General features: G+C 46.5%; 1 protein-coding gene across 5 annotated transcripts in view; it reads right to left on the bottom strand.

Annotated features, from left to right (window-relative positions):
• The window catches only part of LOC102445507 (uncharacterized), a 60,004-nt gene that overhangs the window by 25,500 nt on the left and 14,923 nt on the right, over positions 1-19,581 (bottom strand). For 3 of the 5 annotated variants that reach the window (XR_012905716.1, XM_075935426.1, XM_025187100.2), the window contains exons 2-3: positions 17,938-18,108; positions 10,771-10,836 (exon numbers count right to left, since the gene is read on the bottom strand). Coding sequence is in view for 4 of the 5 variants with exons in the window: in XM_075935426.1 (XP_075791541.1) it covers positions 10,771-10,836; positions 17,938-18,108 (237 nt within the window). In the remaining variant the exon portion in view is untranslated. The remainder of the gene's footprint in view (positions 1-10,770; positions 10,837-17,937; positions 18,109-19,581) is intronic. The other 2 variants (XM_075935448.1, XM_075935435.1) reach the window with 1 other exon arrangement.

Raw genomic sequence — 19,581 nt, 5'->3', positions numbered from 1 at the left:
ATCAGTGATGGAAGAGATTTGCTTGCGTCGACGGTGTTGGAATAAGTGAAAGGTTCTCCAGACCCTCAACCTGATGATCAAATTTGCTTGCTGGACTGCTGTGGCTGTTGGGAATTGGTAGAGGAAGGGCGACATCATTGGTTTCTGCCTCCGTTCTGTTGCTGCTGGTCTTATCTATTGTTGTTTTGTGCATATGGAGGGTATCAAGGTCTCGAATAGGGCTGATACCTATATTGCCTTCTTCTAGGTGGTTGGTTGTGGATCCCCAAAGACCAAAGTGTCACTCTGGAGTCTTTCATGGAGTGGAGAATTTCGCTGGTGTGAGCTGCAAACAACTTCTGGATGTGGAAAGGCAGATCTTCTACTGTAGATTGAATGTCTCTGGGGAATGGAGTGGAACTAAATCATGATGCCCTTCTCATTACTACTGACATTGCTATAGAATGTGCAGCCGAGTCAGCAGCGACTAAGGGGGCCTGTAATGCTGTTCTTGAAATCATGTGACCCTCGGACATCAGTGTTTATAGTGTTGCCTCTTAGCCTCAAGAATGTCTGCAACAAAGTCATTGAGTTTGGTGTAATTCCTGTACTCGTATTTACTCAATAAAGCTAAGTAATTCGAAATGCAAAAGTTGTAACGTAGAGGACGTACATATTTTGTGACTGAATGCATCAAACCTTTTGCTATCGCAGTCTGATGGAGTAGAGCGGTATTGTTGCTGCTTGGATTTTTGTTGTGCAGCTTCCACCATGAGAGAATTAGGTGCTGGGTGAGGAAAAGAAAAATTCTGAATCCTTGGGTGGCACATAATATTTCTTAACTGTTCCCTTAGCCATAGAAGAGATTGACACTGGGGTTTGCCACAGCATCCTTGCTGGTTCCATTATTGCTGGATTAATTGGCAATGCTATCTTTGATGGTATTACTGAGTGCAGTATGTCTGTTAGTTCATGCTGATTTTCTACAACCTCTTGGAGAGGAATATTTAATTCAGCAGTTACAGGTTTAAAAAGGTAATGGAAATGTGCAGCATTGTCTGAAGTCGTTGAAGCTGGGGCCAGAGATACCTCCCTCCACTAGAGACAGGTCCTTTGGGTCAGGAGGGGTTGCAGCCTCCTGTGTGAGTGGGTGCCCTTCCTCTATTTGTTTGGAGGGCGAGTATTGAACTCTGTGTTGTTTCCGGCCATACTGGTGTTTCTGTTAATATTGCCATTTATCCCAGTATTGCCAGTAAGGGTAAGGCTCAGGTGGAGGTACCCAGGGATTGCCATAATACAGAGGCATATTCCCAAATCTGGGAGAGCAAATACTCTGACCTGTGTAAGGAGAATTCTCTGGTGAAAAACCCCTAGAGAAGTCATCACCAGATTCAGATGAAAAATCTTTCCTGAGAGAGTGATCTCTTTGATGTTAATTTAGGAGGAGAGCACTCAGGTTGTAAAAATGGTGAGTTAAAAGTGGATGAGGCTAGTAAGTTTCTGTGTTGAGTGTAGTGCCCAACAGGTGTTGTCAGTGCCATAGTGGGAAGCACGGAGGCTGAGGCACTGAATCATGCCTTGGTGCCAAGGGCGGTTGTGCTGCATCAGGCACCTCTGACACAGAAGCTGAGGTGTCTGTGAGTGTATTCAGTGCCACGCTCTCGTGCTGTGTCAGCAAGATCGTATCATTGCCGGATGGTGTTGCAGCCAATGAGGCAGGCAACTTGAAGTCTGTCACCTCAGAATGCGATTTAGTGCATGTGCACTGTTCATCTCCGCAGGGGGGCTCCAGAGATGCCAGCAGTGTCATTCGTGCTGAGGCACGGTGCTGGTGCTGCTCTCAGCACTGGCCATGAGAGGGATGACCACTTCGATGCCATAGCCCCTTGAGGTGCTGAGGAGGCTTGCTTTTAGCGGGCTTTTTAGATCCCCGCTGCTTGAGTTCCTTAGGCTGTTGTCCCAGGTCAGAGACTGGTCTAAGCGGGTTTTCTAATAAAAATAACTTGAGATGGAGGTCTCTGTCTTTCCTCGCCTGCGATTTTAGCTTTGTGCAGTGAGGGCATTTCCGAGAGATATACTGCTCTCCGAGGCAGTAGACGCATTGTGAGTGACCATCCGAAAGTGGAATATGCTCTTTACATGAGGTGCAGTGCTTAAACCCAGGTGATCCAGGCATGCCTATGAAAGCAGTCAGAGACTGCAGGGAGGGATTAATTGGGAGAAAGAAAAAGAAAACCCTTATACTAATTAAGATTTTTTTTTAACTAACAAAGCAATTAACTATTTAAAACTCTCTAACTAATTAACTACTATAATGAATTTAACTGGTTTTAAGAAGTATAATCCTGAAGACACAAAGAACCGAGGGAGCACTGCTGAGTCCATTTGCAGGTGGAGGAGGTAGAGAAGGAACTGAGGAGTGGTGGTGGGGGGCTCTCGCATGCGCGATGCCTGCGGCCTAACGGCACATGACTGCTGGTGCACACCTGTGCAGCCCCAGGGACAGTGCTATGAAATCTCTGCTCTGAGGCTTGGTGGTGGTGCACCAGCCTAATGTGAAGCACCCACGGGGACATCTCTTGAGGAAGAATCACCACTCTGCATGATTATGTGCTAGCTGAGGGATGTTGGGGACCTGGTGGCCTCTGCTGCAGGTGATGGGCATCTCAGGAATTTAAAGCCCTGGTCTAGAGGAGGGAAGCACATAATTGTCAGTCTGTAGCTGCCTAGGGTTAACGCTGAGGATTTAGGGTCCCTACTGCTGCTGTTGCCAGGCTCAAAGCATGTTCAGCCTTGGAATTGCCACTCCCTACAAGGCTGGTAGCTGCCACTATCTAGAGCTGGCTCTGGCAATTGGCCCCATGGTTGTAGCCAGAGAAGCCACAAGAGGCTCTGTGACTGGGGCCATTAAGCTAGGAGCAGATAAAAAAGGTGGAGAGGTGACTAGTAGGAAAGGAATGTCAAGGGGAGCAGGGAAAGAGGAAGCCAGTCAGGCTTGCAGGAGGACAATAGCTCTGCTGCTGGGGAGCATGTCCAAAGCAGAAGGGAATCAGGCATGGGGAGAGGAGGTGGTGACCAGGTAGTAGGCTAACATGTAGATGGAAGCAGAGGGAGAAAAGCTGGTAACTTTAGGTTCCCAGGGACCAATACTGACTTTGAGCAGACTGGGTGCTAGAGGAGGGATTTGTCAGAATTGATCAGGTAGCTGTTGACTGTAGAACTTTACTGAGCTAAGACCAGAATCACATACTGTGCCTGGTGAAACAGGGTGGACCAAGACATGGCTACAGAATGTCTGAATGAGGAAGGAGATAAATCTGTGGGGAGTTTCTCCTGATCACTATGACATTTCTGCTTGCTGTGGACACTGGTAAACCCACATGCGTGTGCAACTCAATGAGAAAACCTGAGGGGTGAGGAAGCTGTGTATGGCAGTTCACATAGTCATGCAGAGGCTTGGGATCAAACTGAAAAATGTCTGAAAATTCTGTACTATAGCTCTGTCACACCAGGCCCACACCCGGAAGAGGCCAATAACAGCTACTTGGGGGCCCACAAATATTTTTCTTGCTAGACTCAAAAAAGGTTAATCTGGCCTTGTTTGGAAGAGTTTATACTGAACCTGCCTGGGGCTCTCCAAATGTTATCCTACTACAAAAAACAGACTAGAAACTGACACTTTCACATCACTGACAGCATTTTAAACCACAAAAGTTTAAAAGTTATGAATCAGGCTGACAAAAATAATCACCAGATTGGCTTTAAAATCATGAGATTATGTAAAAATTATAGATTTGGTGTTCTTTTTATTGGCCTTCCTTTTTTTGAACCTTTAAGGTGCACTGGGGTCACATTTTGAAGCTTACTCCACAGCAGCAAAGGCTAGACACTTGATTTTTCTTTAAGAATGAAGGCTGAAATCATCACATGTCTGCTTGACTCCAGGAGCTTTAAGGAAAATAATAATTCATATGAGACTCATGACAAAATGAGAGTTGGCACCACTGCTTTTACTACTTTCCCAAAGGCTATTAAACACAACACTACAGTGATTGTGTTGCAGTTCTCACTGGAGAATATTTGAAACCAAACACCAGGAGAATTCCAAATTTTAAAATTGAGAAGAAAATGGACATTTTTTAGGTATTTCAGGGCCACTGTAGGCAGAAAAGGAACACAAACAGGCACGGGAACTCTGGGCAGCTCTTCCTCTTGAAAGAAAGTTGTAGGGTCAGATCTTATAGTCTTTAATCAAGTAAAACATCTATTGCCATCAGCACCTCCACTCATAAACATTAACGTGTACTCAAAACTATATACTTCATACTCAACTATATGAGTCATCTTATCCAGCATATATTATACATTTAAGTTCAGGAACTATGTTTTCTGGCATAATCTGAACAGTGCTGAGCACACATATGGTGCTCAGTGAATAATTCAAATCATGACAATATTAGTCTATTTTATGGAGTAGGTGGGTGCAATTTCTGTTTTGTTCTGAAATTGGCCTGGATAAAGCTGAATTTGAGGCATAAACACACCTGATACTCATATGATATTTTCTCCTTCCTTCCTTTTCCCTAACTCAGAACAAAAATGACAAAACAAAATTTTCTAAATCAGGAGTTGGCAACCTTTTCAAACCAAAAAATTCAAACTACAGATAGTCCCCGATTTATGAACGAGTTACGTACCAAACACTTGGTCGTAACTCAATCTGTTCATAAGTCGGACCCCATACATTTAAATGTGACCGCGCTGTTGGTAAGCGCGGCTCGCGCATTCGTAACTCGGTGACCGGCTGTAATGCGCTTAATGGGAGGTTGGTTGTAAGTATGAACAGTCATAAGTTGATGCGTTCGTAACTTGGGGACCACCTGTACATCAAAATTCAGAACAAGTGGTCAACAAAGAGCCAGTATATAAGAATACCCATTTGCATGAATGAAAGTATACAACTTACTATTACTGATAATTGACATGACGATTAATAAAAGCATAAATGAAACATCATACACTCAGACTTTATTTAATGGAACTTCTGCTGGGAGTGCATGAGGGGGCAGGGAAGCACTTACCTGTCTTCACGCCCCACACTACTCCCAGCACCATGTCTCAGGCACAGCCTCCCATTGGCTGCAAAACCAGCCAATGGGAGCAGCAGGGAAAGCCTCCAGGCAGTGTGTCCATGTGCTGCTGTTTCCCCAGGTGGGGGAGGGGAGCAGCAGCTCACAGAGCTGCTTCTAGCTCCGTTTCTTGTCTGCAAGCTGGATCCGATGGAGAGGCTTGGGGCTCCCCACCCCTCTGCCAGCAGGAAGCCAGTGCTGGCACTCCCATCTCATATGGGGGAGGACGGCATGAGGCTGCAGTGCTAGAACAGGCTTCCTGCTGCAGGGAGAGGAAGGGAGTCAGAGAGGAAGGGGGCCTGAGCTGGAGCCGCAGACCACCTGGAAGGCAGCATTGTCACAGTTTGAGAATCACTGCTGTAAACCCAGCCTGGTGCAGAGCCTACCACCTGTTGGGAATGAGGTGATCTCCTCTCATCTGACTCTTGTTCTCTTTCTTCATCCTTCCTGACCTCTGTGCTGCTTCTCAAGCTGTTAACCATGACATCCTTCCCAAATGGGACCATTTGCTAGAGACTCAGGGTACGTCTAGACTACAAACCTCTTTCAAAAGACAGCATCTAGACTACAAGCAAATTTTTTAAAAAAGCGAGCCACTTTTTTGAAAGAGTCTAGACGCGCTTGTTCGAAAAAGCACAATTTGCATTCAGTAACACCTTTTTTTAAAAGAGCACTTTAAAAAAAAAGGTGTTATTCGTCATAAAATTAGGTTTACTGCTGTCGACAAAACCACCACATTCTTTCGATTTACTTTCGAAAGAACACGGCAGCAGTCTAGACGTGGGTAAAGTTTTTTCGAAAAAAGGCAACTTTTTTCGAAAAAACTGTGTAGTCTAGACACACCCCTCAGAGAACTGTGATAGAAATGTAGCCGTGTTAGTCTGGGGTAGTTGAAGCAAAATGCAGGACAATGTAGCACTTTAAAGACTAACAAGATGGTTTATTAGATGATGAGCTTTCGTGGGCCAGACCCACTTCCTCAGATCAAATAGTGGAAGAAAGTAGTCACAACCATATCTGCCTTGGTTCTGCTCCCTTCTATCAGTGTCTTCTTTTTTGCGGGCTGCAGCAGAGAGACAGGCTGGTCCAGATGACAGGGAATTAGCCCTGGGGAGACCTGGGTTCTACTCCCCCCATGGCCTTCCTGTATGACCTCAGGCCAGTGCCTGAGGGACAGAGTTTCCAAGGATTTTAGGCACCCAAAGATGCAGCTAGACATCTAGTAGTGTTTACAAAGCATCTAGACTTCTAGGCTCTTTTCAAATTCTCACTAGGTACCTAAATGCCTTTGAAAATTTGACCTTGAGTCTCTCTGCACCTAAGGCCTTGTCTACACTACAAAGTTTTGTTGGCAAAAGCTGCCTTTTGTTGACATAACAGAAGCAATGAACATGCTGCAAAGCAACTATTGGTGGCAAACTTTGATGTTTTGCTGACAAAATAAAACCACCCACCTCAATGAGAGACATAAAACTTGGTGTGGAAAAGTTAAAGCGATAAAGCATCAGAGTCAGTGGTGCAAGTGGGCCTGTCAGGTCTGGTACGGTGCGCTGTACTCCTACCAGCAAGTTATTTTGGCTGGTACTGTGTGCTGGAAAGACTTCTTGTCTGCCATCCCCAGCCCCTCCACTGGTTGCCACGTCTCTGTGTATAGGGCTGGGGTGCAACGGCAACCAGAAGAGCTGTGGGCGTTCTGCTCCTTTCTCCATTACCCTCCCGATTGGAGGGGCAGAATCATTTGGGAGTCATGGGGGGGGGTGGGAGGGTGCTATGCCCCTCCCTCTTAGCTCGGTGCCCTCCCCCTCCCATACCAATAAGAACTTTTGTTTACTTGCACCACTGGTCAGCGTAGACCAACAGTAAGCAAAATCCGGCCCATGGGCTGGATCCTGCCCACCAAGTGTTTTAGTTCAGCCCATGCCCCACCCTTAACAGCTCTCCTGCCAACAAAATGAACCCTCCTTGTGGGGGGATAGAAGTATTTTGTCAGCAAAAGTGCCAACAAACAGCGTTCACACAAGCTGATCTTTAGCGACAAGGCTGTGTTGGAAAACACTGTGTAGTGTAGACATACCCTGAATGCAAACTTGGTGAAGGCTTCCATGTGTTTCTTCTGAGTCCCCTGTATTCTCTCCAACACCCTCCACTCCCTGCAGAGGGATTCCTGTTTTACAGGCTCATTAATGACTTCCAGATCCTTAATTTAATCACCAGCCCTTTCTTACCTTGAGCACCTTGTCCTGGGGAAACAAAATACTAACTCACTGCTCCAGAGGCACAAACTGGGAGTAACACCTCTTCTGCAGAATTCACATTCCACTCTAATGCTATGCCGCAGTTAAGAGCTTCTTCTGGGAGCAAGAAACCTCCCATATGAAACTTGAGGGGGAGACCTCCCAGACAAGTGGGAGCCTCAGAAAAATAGGTGCTCCTGTGCCCCAACCTGCTCCACCTACCCAATGCTTCTGCTAGAGGAAGCAGGGGAACCCCCCCCATTTCCTGAGCAGAAGGGCTGCAGAAGGAATGGGTTGGGGGACCCACACTTACTCTGGTCTCCCTGCGCCCCACAAAAGTTTAATTCATCACTTTTGATGTCCCTTTCCAAACATCTAAATTTGGGGGGACTTTTGGATCTAGCGCCAATCTCTGTATGATGGGTCACTGTCTAGTAACAACCTTAACCTTTGTCCTACATCAACCAAGTCTTGAGTTTGACAAAATCTTTTTGGGTTTGAAAAAGATTGATTAGTTATTTCCAGTGCCCTCCCCTTATCCTGGCTGCTTCTGCGTTTCCTTTTTCTAGCTGTGTTTGGAAGCTTTAAAATGCCATGGAGAAAGATAGTGCTTTTATTATCATATCATCTTGACCAGACACAGAAGTTGCAAGAAATCTCACTATATCCTGTTCTGATCCAATTTCCAGCCCACTTATGTGGGGCTCAGAGAAGACCAAAGAAAATCCTTACTTCTGCTTAAAAAAAACTAAAGAAAAGAGTGGTCCTGTAGCACTTTAGAGTAGTGTTTCCCAATTTTATTTGGCCACGGAACCCTTTTAAATTCAGAAAAATTTCGAGGAACCCCTAAGGAAAATTTGTCGAGCCAAAAAAAAAAAAAAAAAAGCTGCCGGACCTGAGCACTACAACACGACCCCTCCACCCCCTCCCCAGAAGACAGTCTGGTATATGGAGCTAAAAAAGTAGACCACAAATAAGTAAGGATAATAATAACGAACAAATGCTAAATAAGGTAATGAGATCAACATTTAGTTTAATTGCACATATTTAAAAACAAAAATCACATTTAATGTGTACATAAAAATAAAGCTCAAAAATGAATATAAAGTATATTGGCAGTTTTCAATGTGAAGAGTGGTTTTTCTTCTTTTCTTGGCAAATCCTTTTTATATTTTGTTTAATACTAAAAAGTTGGATTTACGTATCTGGCGCTGCATTCAGTCAATTTCTGTATTTTGTTTTTGTTGCTGCATCATTTGAGAACCCAGTTTCACACAAGTATGTGCTGGTGAAGGTTAACAACTGACGAATTGCACGTCTTGATAAAGCTGAATATTCTTGACATAAGCCGCCCCAAAATGTAATCAGAGAAACTTCTTTACATTTCTGTATTAATTGGCCATCTGAAGTGATTTCGATTAGGTTTTCATAATCTTGCATAGAAAAACTGACTGGCTTTCCTGTTATACTTAACGGATTTCAAATCTAGTTGTTGTTGTTATTTATGGTTGGAAAATACTTCATGATGTTTGTGTATGAATCACAAAGATGATCTGCAATGTCCTGGCCAGGAGGACGAGTACAGGAGAAAGCTTGGAGCAGAGTGTCTGGCCAGGAGGGAGTGTATAGGAGGGGATCTTGGGGCAGGGTGTCAGGCCAGAAGGGAGGGTACAAGAGGGGACTTGGAGCAGGGTGTCAGAGCAAGCTGGGAATGCAGGCTTTTGGTGGGGGGGGGGGGGAAGGGAATGTGGGGGATATGGATGTGGGGTCTGGGCATGAAGGGGGACGCTTACCTGGCTTGGAACTCTGCTGCAGCAGGGAAAGCCTCCAGGCAGCATGCTCTGGTTCGGGGGGGGGGGGGGGGGGGAGGGGGGGAGGAGGAGGAAGGGAGAAGGGAGGGAGCTCAGTCCCATCCCTTCTCCCCCATGCAGCGGGGAACCCAGCACAGCTGCAGCACCAGGCCATGTTTCCTGCTGGCAGGGTGGAGGGCTGGGAAGGGTGTAGAAACCCCGACCTTCCCTGCCAGATCAAACTCTGCCACTTCGACAGCAGGCTGGGGAGGGGCACAGGGGAGAGAGAGCAACAGCACATGGGGGGCAGCGAGCCTGAGCACGCCCCGAGGGGGGGCAGGAGAGCCCGAGCCGGGTTCCATGCAGGCAGCAGTTTAAAAATGCCGAAGTCAGAAAGCGGCTCCTCAGCTCTGGCCATCCCTCCCCCTCCCAGCAGCAGCAGCTGCCGCCACTGTAAAAGCTGCCACCTGCACACAATGAGGCGGCTGCAAGGCACCGGGACAGGGCAGTCTTGCAGGGTGAGGAGGGGCTGCGCCGTGTGCGGGGGTGGGGCAGTTGCAGTGGGTGGTGGAGCAGCCAAAGCCAGTCACCCCCAGAAACCCGTCCTTACTGGCAAAGCCGCAATTGGAGCTGCCTATGGGCTCTGCAGGGGGCGGGGGAGCAGAATTTTTTTTGCGGAACCTCAGGTTTCTGTGGAGCACCCATTTGGGAAACACTGCCTTAGAGACTAAAAAAATATACATATAGTATCATGAGCTTTCATAGACAAAACCCACTTCTTCAGATGAGAAGATGTCTCATCAGACGGAGTGGGTTGTGTCCACGAAAGCTCATGATCCTATCTATATTTTTGTTAGTTTCTAAGGTGCTACAGGACCACTTTTTTTTTTTTTTAAGTCTTTTTAAGTTACAGACTAACTCAGCTACTCCTCTGAGACTTACCTCTGCTTGTTTATTGGAACCTAGCTGTTAGAAATTTGCTCATCACTACTCTTTTAGGGGGGAGTAATTTTGGCATTTGATGCTTGTGAACAGTGTCTCCAGAGTACCACCTCTGTTCTTTTCCCCACAGTTCACTCCTTTCCACCCTCACCAGAATCTCAGCTGCCACCCTTCCCTGTAGGAGCTTGTCATTGCCACCCTTACATGGCTGTTAAGAGATCACTGCTAAGTAATGCAAGGCTCTCCCTTCCCCCTAGGAGCAGTCCCTGCCAAATATCAATATACCACCTGCCCTTTCGATATCAGGATGGGGAGTGGGGTTATTCTCTGTCCCACTGATGTGAAAGGGGGTATTAACTATTCAGAAAACCATTTGGAATAGAACTAAATGTCAACACATTGCTTCACAACCTGACATGATTTCAAGATGGAAGTCACCCAGCAAAAGCCTGTGATATTCCATCACACTGTCAGATTTGAAGGTGTGGGCAGCCTCTGGACTGGTCTACAGAGAGAGATACCAAGCAGGAGAAATAAAGCTAGTCAAATCAATAAGCAGGATGATATTTTGGTATCAATACCCACAAGCACTCTATAAACTTGGTAAGAAGAAAAACATGCTTGGATGTTTTCAAAGACTTCTTTGGTATGGTAAATATTTCAGAAGGAATCACAATATTTTCACTTCCCATTTACCTGCGGTTTTCTTCCAAAAAATGTAGGCGTTTCTCTATACCTTCAAATCGAGCATTCATTTCACTTCTGTTGGTCAGAGAATGATTCAAAAGGATTAGAATGATAAAATATCAATACAGTAATAACAGCTGCAATAGCTAAAGCCCCTCCCAAAATGACCTAAATATCCAAGACTTCTATGGTTAAAAATATATCTGCTTGGCCTGATGGCTTTGAGATCACTGCTCTGCCATGTGAGGGACCTGTGATGATCTTTGCCACACCCATATCCTCCGTCTCTGAGTCAGTGCCAAGTAAGAGTGTCAAGGCATAGCACTGAGTCTCTGGAGACAGGGAGGGCCACACATTGTCCTACTAGGCAAAGAAGAGGCTTGTGTGTGTGTAAAAGGTGAGGAAGACAAACAACAAGAATGGTGCAAATCTCAGGCATCCATTAGGTACATGAAGAAGAAATTACTCACCTTGTGCAGTAACGATGGTTCTTCAAGGTGTCCCCCCGTGGGTGTTGGACCTGTCCCAGCGCCAGTTTGGAGATGTTTCAACTGTCATCTGCCGGACCGTGTACACGCGGTAGCCATCTTGCGGCTTTTCGCGCCGTTTCTAGTCATGCTGTCCGGCCCCGCCAGTTCCTCCCGACTGTTGAGGTCTGCAAGATAAAAACAAGAGACTCCAAAGAGGGGAGGAGGGCAGGTCATGGAGCACCTACAGGGACACACACCTTGAAGAACCATTGTTACTGCACAAGGTGAGTAACTTCTTCTTCTGGTAGTGTCCCCGTGGGTGCTCCACTGTGGGTGACTCCTAAGCAATAGCAGACGTAAGGAGGAGGGTCAGAGTCAGGGTGATGCCGCCGAGGAAAGGACGGCATTGGCTACTGCTGTGTCAGAAGCGATGACTCTGGAAAGAGCATAATGGTTCGCGAACATAAGTTCGGAGGACCAAGCTGCCGCCCGGCAAATGTACTTCATCGGAACTCCCTTAAAAAAAGTTGTCGATGATGCTACTGCCCTGGTGGAAGGGCTCTGACCCTATGGGATAGGGCGATCTTTCTCATTTGGTAGCATTTGGTGATGCATGAGACGATTAGCTTAGATAGTCGCTGAGATGACAATGGGCGACCTTTGGTGTGGGCGTCCAGAGAGATGAATAGATTATCTGTTTTGCATATGCTCCGAGTCCTTTCAATATAAAACGCCAGTGCTCTACAAACGTCGAGCAAATGGAGACTAGCACAGTGAGAAGAGGTGTGTGGTTTTGGATAGAAAATGGGTAGAACAATAGGTTCATTTATGTGAAAACTGGAATTGACCTTGGGCAGGAAGGATGGTCAGGATCGTAGAATGACTGCCTGTGGTGTAAAAATCATATAAGGAGATGATGCCGACAAGGCTGCCAGTTCCCCTACCCTGCGTGCAGATGTGATTGCCAGCAGGAACACAACCTTCATGGTGAAAAAGTTAGAATCAGATGTGGACAATGGTTCGAAGGGTGGCCGCATGAGCGTATCTAGGACCAATTCAAGATTCCAAGGATTTGGAGGTTCTTTGTGCTCGGGGAATAGGTTGATTAGGCCTTTGAGAAATCTTTTTGTCAGTGGATGTGAGAAAATTGTATATCCCTCGACCGGTTGTCTAACGGCTGAAATGGCCGCTAAGTGGACCTTCAGCGATGGTAAGGAAAGTGCACTATGTTTGAGATGCAAAGCGTACTCCAGAATGGAGTATAGTGGTACACTATGAGGGTCCATACCCTTGTGTGCACACCACTCTGTAAACCGTTTCCATTTATGCCGGTTAGTATTTTGGGTCGAAGTTTTCTTGCTATGTAGGAGTACATGGTCAACCGCTGCTGAAGCCCCTTGTCATGATTATGAGGGTTAGCAAGCAGCCTGGGGATTAAGGGGTTAACTACACCTAGCCAGGTGGAGTGACCAATAGGAATGTAGGTGGGATTTTTCAAACTGGGACAAAGGAATTTGGGTTTCTCTCTTTTCTCCCTTTTGTCTCGCTGAGAGAGTTCTCTGCAGCTACAGAGAGGGATAAGCATGTCTCTCTCTCTCTCTCCAAGACATCATTCTTCATTTTCTGTAAGTAGGGTAAAGTTTAGGTAGTTTCATTAGGTTTTATTGTGTTATGGATTGGGTATGGGATCTGAGATCTGGCACTGCTTAAAAGATGTTTTGGCTTTTCTTTGTAACTAAGTTCTAGGCCCATGGAGTTTCTCCATGAGTATATTTTGTTACCTTCCTCTCTAGTCATTATACTTGCAACCAGAATATTGTTGTAATAATAAAAGTTCTTTCTTTTCTTTTATTAACCTGGCAGTGGTTAATGGTGTGCCCTGATTTTTGTTTTAGGGGGAAGATTTCCCAAATGATCTTTCCCCTGGTTTCTTTAGCAACATTTGGGTGGTGGCAGCGGAAGTTTTATTCCCAAGATCTAGGTTTTTAAGATCTTGGGGGAAGTTTTATACCAAAGCCTGGTAGATAAGGCTTTGGGGTACACTTGCTGGCCCCCACTTCTGCATTTATCATGCCAGAGTGGGGAAGGAGCCATGACACCCCTAATATTTCTCGTTGGTAGGTGCCAGGAACCAAGTGGATAGGGTAAGGTGATCTGGTTGTGGATGAAATAGTTTTCCCTGCTCTTGTGTGAGAAGATCGGGCCGATTGGGAAGGCGATATGGAGGATGAGATGACATATGGAGAAGGTAAGAGAAACACGTCTGGCGCAGCCAGTATGATGCCACTATAATTACTGTTGCTCTGTCTATTAGTGCTTTCTCTAGGACCCTGTGTATTAGGGGAATTGGTGGAAACGCATATAGCAGTTGTCGACTCCAGTCGAGGAGGAATATATCACCCCTTGATGCTTGACCTATTCCTGCTCTGGAGCAATAATGGTCGCACTTCGCATTATACTGCGTGGCGAAGAGGTCTACAGTTGGGTGGCCCCAGAGTTGAAATATGTTGTGTACAACCTTGGGGTGTAGCTCCCATTCGTGCTGCTGTGCAAAATGCCGGCTGACTGTGTTTGCCATGATGTTGACGTCCCCCGGGAGGTATGCTGTAGTAATTGAGATGTTGTGCCGAATAGACCAATTCCAAAGGTGTATCGCCTCTCTGCAAAGAGTACGGGAGCGAGCTTTGTCTTGTTTGTTTATGTAATAGACTGTTGTCATATTGTTTGTAAGAACTTGTACTCTCTGGCCTTGTATCCAGGGGAGAAAGTGGTTGCAAGCGTTGTATACTGCTCGGAACTCCAGAAGATTTATATGGCAGAGCGATTCCTGTGGCGACCAACAGCCCTGTGCTTGTTTGTCTTGCATGTGGGCTCCTCAGCCAAGAAGAGAGGCATCTGTGGTAACCTGGATGGTAGGCTGGGGGGTGTGGAATGGGATACCCGCTAACTATTGCGGGGAATAGTCCACCATTTCAGGGATTGCCTGACCACATTTGGTACAGAAACCATCCTGTGCACGTCACACCTGTGAGGTGGGTATACAGTTGATATCCACTGTTGCAGGCATCTGAAATGTAGGTGTGCATGCGTGATGACATAAGTAGTGGCTGCCATATGGCCCATCAATTGTAGACAGGTGAAAACCAGAACTGTGGGACTGGTAGTGAGGACATGCACAAGATCTTGGATCGCGCTGAGTCTGGTGTTGGGAAGGTAGGCACGTGCCGTCACAGAATCGAGGTGAGTGCCGATAAAATCTATAGTCTGTTGAGGAATGAGGGACGATTTCTGGATGTTGAGTATGAGGCCTAGGCTGTCAAAAAGAAGTCTTGTTGTGGCGACTGCGATCGAGGCCTCGTCAAAGGATTGAGCCCTGAGGAGGCAGTCATCCATGTAAGGGATGATTATGATCCCTAGGCAGTGGAGGAAGGCCGCCACCACGGCAAGTGTCTTGGAGAAAACCCTTGGTGCAGCTGAAAGACCGAATGGGAGAACTTTGTATTGGTAGTGTTTGGCGCCTACAAGGAAGCGGAGAAAACATCTGTGGGCGGGGCGGACTGTGACATGAAAATAAGCGTCTTGTAAGTCGAGGGAAGCAAATCAGTCTTCTGCTGCAATGCCAGTATGATGGTGATGAGAGTAACCATCTTGAACCTCCACACAGTTTAGACCGCAGAGGTCCAGTATAGGTCTCCAACTGCCGGATGTTTTCTGTGTTCGAAAATAACGGGAGTAATACCCTCTTCCGTGGAATGGTAAAGACACCCTCTCTATGCCTCCAATACTGAGGAGATGGTCCACCTTTTGCTTGAGGAGAAGCTCATGAGATGGATCCCTGAAAAGGGACGGGGAGGGGGAACGGGTTGTAGGGGACGAGATGTGAAGGGGATTACGTAGCCCGTTGTGATGAGCTGCATGACCTATTTGTCCGATGTTATTGCAGCCCAACGATGTTGAAAAGGTCAGAGGCGGAGGAGAAAGAGAGTAGTATCGACATTCGAAGCAGCAAGAATAGGAATGGTTTGCAAACCCTCGAGCAACATGTCAAACCTGCTGTTTGGCTTGTGGTTGAGTTGTAAGTCTGGGTGCTTGTGGACGTCGCCTTTGAGGATGTTGCTTAGGGTGTTGCTGTTCGTATTGTCATGGCTGTACATAGGAAGGTGGTCTCTGTTTCTGTTAAGGGTATATACTTTCTGCGGCGATATGGAGGAATATACATGCCTAAGGTTCTCAAGGTGGTACGTGAGTCCTTGCCAGAGTGGAGAAGTTGATCTGTTTTCTCCGCAAACAACCCTTGTGTGTCAAAAGGCAAGTCCTCGAACTTGGCTTGAAGTTCCCTGGGGACCGCTGACATATGGAGCCACGAAACCCTGCGCATAATGACGGAAGTCGCCATCGTTCTAGCTGCCTCATCCGCCGTATCGAGGGCTATGTTCAATGCTGAGCGGGAGGCGTGTAACCCTCTTGGATAATGGACTTAAGGAGCTAGGGTTTCATGTCTGGAAGATGTTCCAGTAGTTGAGCCAACTTCGCATAATTATCGAAGTTGTGATTAGCCAGCAATGTGGAGTAGTTGGCCATTCGGAGGATAGAAGTGGCCGAAGAATAGGCTTTCCGCCTGAGCAGGTCAAGACATTTATTGTCCTTGTCCCCAGCTGTTGTCTTGTGCTGGGAGGCTTTCGCGCATTGTTGTGCTGCATCCACGACCAACGAGTTAGGTTGGGGATGGGTGAACAGATATTCCATCCCCGTGGCTGGGACATAATATTTCTTATCGGCCTTTTTATTTGTTTGTGGGGCCGTGACTGGGGTCTACCAGATAGCATTGGAAATCTTGAATTTAGCCTGGTTCAAAAGCAGCGTGACCTTGGAGGCATGGGAAGATGGGTGTAGATTACGCAACAGACGGTGTTGGTTCTGTTGGACTTCCATAAGTTTAACGTTCTGTGTCCCCGCTACCCAATGAAAAAGGTCCTGGAACTCTTTGAGGTTATCAGAAGGTGAGGTATCTCCAGTGAGGATGGCGTCATCCGGAGAAGAGGAAGCTACGTCTGTTGGAGAGGATTGCTGTGGTACCTCTACTTCCGAGACCTGTGGCAGTTCAGCGGCAGGCTGTTGTGCAGGAGGCAGGTCGCCGGATGGAGTAGGTGGTCTAGCTTCTGCTGGAGTAGAGGATCTACTCCTGCCACGAGTGAGCCGTGATGGAGCGGGTGATGGTGATGAACGAATCGACAGGGAATAGCGGTGTCGATGGTCATGGGGAGAATGCCAGTGATCATCGTATCGAGGGCAGTATGAACGTCTGTAGACATCCCTATATCTAGAATCTCGAGAATAGTATGGGGATCTCGGTGACCTAGACCTGCGATGAGAGCAGCAGGGGGATGGTGATCGGTAGTACGTGTGATGATATCTAGATGTGGGGGGAGACACTGTGTTTGGATCGATGATAATGTCGAGGTGGAGACAGTGATTCCGGGGAAAAAACAGTCGGTCCTGGACTTAGTGGTGGTCGCCTGCTCATAGAGGAGGGGGAAGCCTGTAGCAGAGGTGTCGAGGAGATGCACTTGGCGTGGAGATACTCTGTGAATATGCCGAGGTTGGTGAGTGCCCTAGTGGTGCTGGGGAATCCTGGTGCCGCATGTGATCGGGATGTCAGTGCCGACTGTGTCGTTTGTGCTGATGTTGGCGCACGGACTAATGGTGGGATCGGTACATGGGTAGGTCCTCCATGCAACACCGAGGATTCCTCCGGTGCTGGCCTCAGTGCCGAGGACCTAGGCAACATGCGCACTATTATAATCGGTGCTGTTGGAAGGTCCGGTGCCGGAAGTGCTGAAGTTGGCGGTGGCAGTTTCAGTGCCGGGGTCAGCTTTGGTGCCAGCTTCGGCGCCCTGTGCGCCGTTGAGCTCGGTGCTGATATACTTCGCAACGGCTTGTCCTTATGCGGCTTTCAAGCTGCTGCTTTATGAGACGTGCCCGGCTCGTCCCCGGGGCTCACCCTCATAACTGGTAGTGAGCGCGACGGGGAGTGACTCCTTTAAGAGGTTGTCGCCACGGGGGAAGATTGATGAGATGTAGTCGCCTGTTCTTCAGTCTGTGGCTGGAGTGCCTTGTCAAATAGAAGCATTTTGAGGCGCATTTCGCGGTCGCGCCGCGCTCTTGCTGTCAGCCTTGAACAGTGCTAACATTTCTGGGGAATATGGGCCTCCCCAAGGCACTTGATGCAGGAGGAGTGCCCATCTGACACGGGCATAGAGTCCCGGCATGTCAGACACTTCTTGAAGCCCTGTGAACCGGGCATGGTTGAAAACCAGAAATAAAGTTAAAAAAATTTTTTTTAAACTAACTAACTAACTACACAAAACATATTAACTAAGAACTAACTATATACAACTCTCCTCTCTCTGAATCCTGATAGGATGGTTGCGAGAGGGAGCTAGTACTCTGTCTGCGCCTGAAGACGGTCAGAAGGAACTGGCGGGGCCGGACCGCACAACTAGAATTGGCGCAAAAAGCCGCAAGATGGCCGCCGTGCGTGCGCGGTCCGGCGGACAACAGCTGAAACATCTCCGAACTGCAGCGCTGGGACGGGCCCGACACCCACAGTGGAGCACCCATGGGGACACTACCCGAAGAACCACCATTGTTTGGTGTCCCAAAGGCGGGAGTCTAAAATGGAATAAAATGCAGTCACCAAACTTACCTGAGTTTGTCTTCCAAACATTTCATCTGTTGTTCCATCTCAGTTCTATCCAAATTTGTGTGCTTGTCTTGTGGAGCCTCATGTTCACCTCTGTGGGGCACAGATGTATCGGGGATGATAGATATCTCATTAGAAGCCTTCCCAATGCAAGAGCGGCAGCAGTAGTACCACCTTTCCCCAACAAACCCGTACAATCAAAGGAAAAAAAAGAGGAAATTAATTTAAAAAAACCAAACCTGTTGCAAGGAAAGGTTACCCCAGAAAGAGAGAAGTGCCAAGTCTCCATGAAATACCTAGTGACATCAATATTGCTACTGACTTTAAATGGAAAGTAATAAGATGCTACCATACATACTGCGTACAGATGTGGTCTCTTCATCTCAAAAAAAGATATACTGGCATTAGAAAAGGTTCAGAGAAGGGCAACTAAAATGATTATGGGTTTAGAATGGGTCCCATATGAGGAGAGATTAAAGAGACTGGGACTTTTCAGCTTGGAAAAGAGGAGACTAAGGGGGGATATGATAGAGGTAAATAAAATAATGAGTGGTGTGGAGAAAGTGAATAAGGAAAAGTTATTTACTTGTTCCCATAATATAAGAACTAGGGGCCACCAAATGAAACTAATGGGCAGCAGGTTTAAAACAAATAGAAGGAAGTTCTTCTTCACATAGTGCATAGTCAATCTGTGGAACTCCTTGCCTGAGGAGGTTGTGAAGTCTAGGACTATAACAGGGTTTAAAAGAGAACTAGATAAATTCATGTTATCTATTAGCCAGTATGGGTAAGGAATGATGTCTCTAGCCTTTGTTTGTCAGAGGATGGAGATGGATGGCAGGAGAAAGATTGCTTGATCATTAGCTGTTCAATTCACTCCCTCTGGGACACCTGGCATTGGTCACTGTCGGCAGACAGGGTACGGGGCTGGATGGACCTTTGGTCTGACCCAATATGGCCATTCTTATGTTTTTATGATGGGTGGCAGGATAAAATTTTAAAATAGACAGATTAATTATAGCAATAATCACAGGGGTAAGATGACTTGGGCAAGATAAAATAACTCACCACACAAAATAAACTCAATCCAAAACCATTTCAGAGTTATGAAAAAAAAATCTATGTAGCTATTTTGCTTAAATCAACTTTGTTTTTTTAAAGATACTTATTTTATGGAATCTCATTTGAAGAAGAAGAAAGGAGAAAATAGGTTGTAACAATATAAAGATATTTTTCAGTTTCATGGATGCTTCTCTGCTTCTTGATTCCTCCTGGGACAAGAAATGCTGATATTATTTGAGGAAATTTCCAGTTCAGGTTTTCCAGATTCCAGATATTCCTGCAATTCAGTTAATGACTAAACAAGGTTCGGACAGTTATCTTCTCCATATCAAGCATAAGGGAGTCAGGGGCTAGTGGCAACTACAAATCTGTAATTCTCTTCTAAGGTTCTAAGATGAAACAAAATACAAGGATGAAACCCATGAAACCCTTGAGAGAATGTACAGTAACTTCAACACCACCACGGGTCCATGAATTGCTGTTTAATATTAAACTGAAGGAGCAGTTCTCTGATTCTTTACTGGGTGTCAATGTTGTTGAAAATCTCCCTTTTAAAACTGAAACAGGATCTAAACTATGTAGCTT

The sequence above is a fragment of the Pelodiscus sinensis genome, chromosome 1, assembly GCF_049634645.1.
Source record: "Pelodiscus sinensis isolate JC-2024 chromosome 1, ASM4963464v1, whole genome shotgun sequence".
NCBI lineage: Eukaryota > Metazoa > Chordata > Testudines > Trionychidae > Pelodiscus > Pelodiscus sinensis.
The sequence above is the reverse complement of the archived record's forward strand: the minus strand, read 5'-3'. Positions and strand labels throughout refer to the sequence as shown.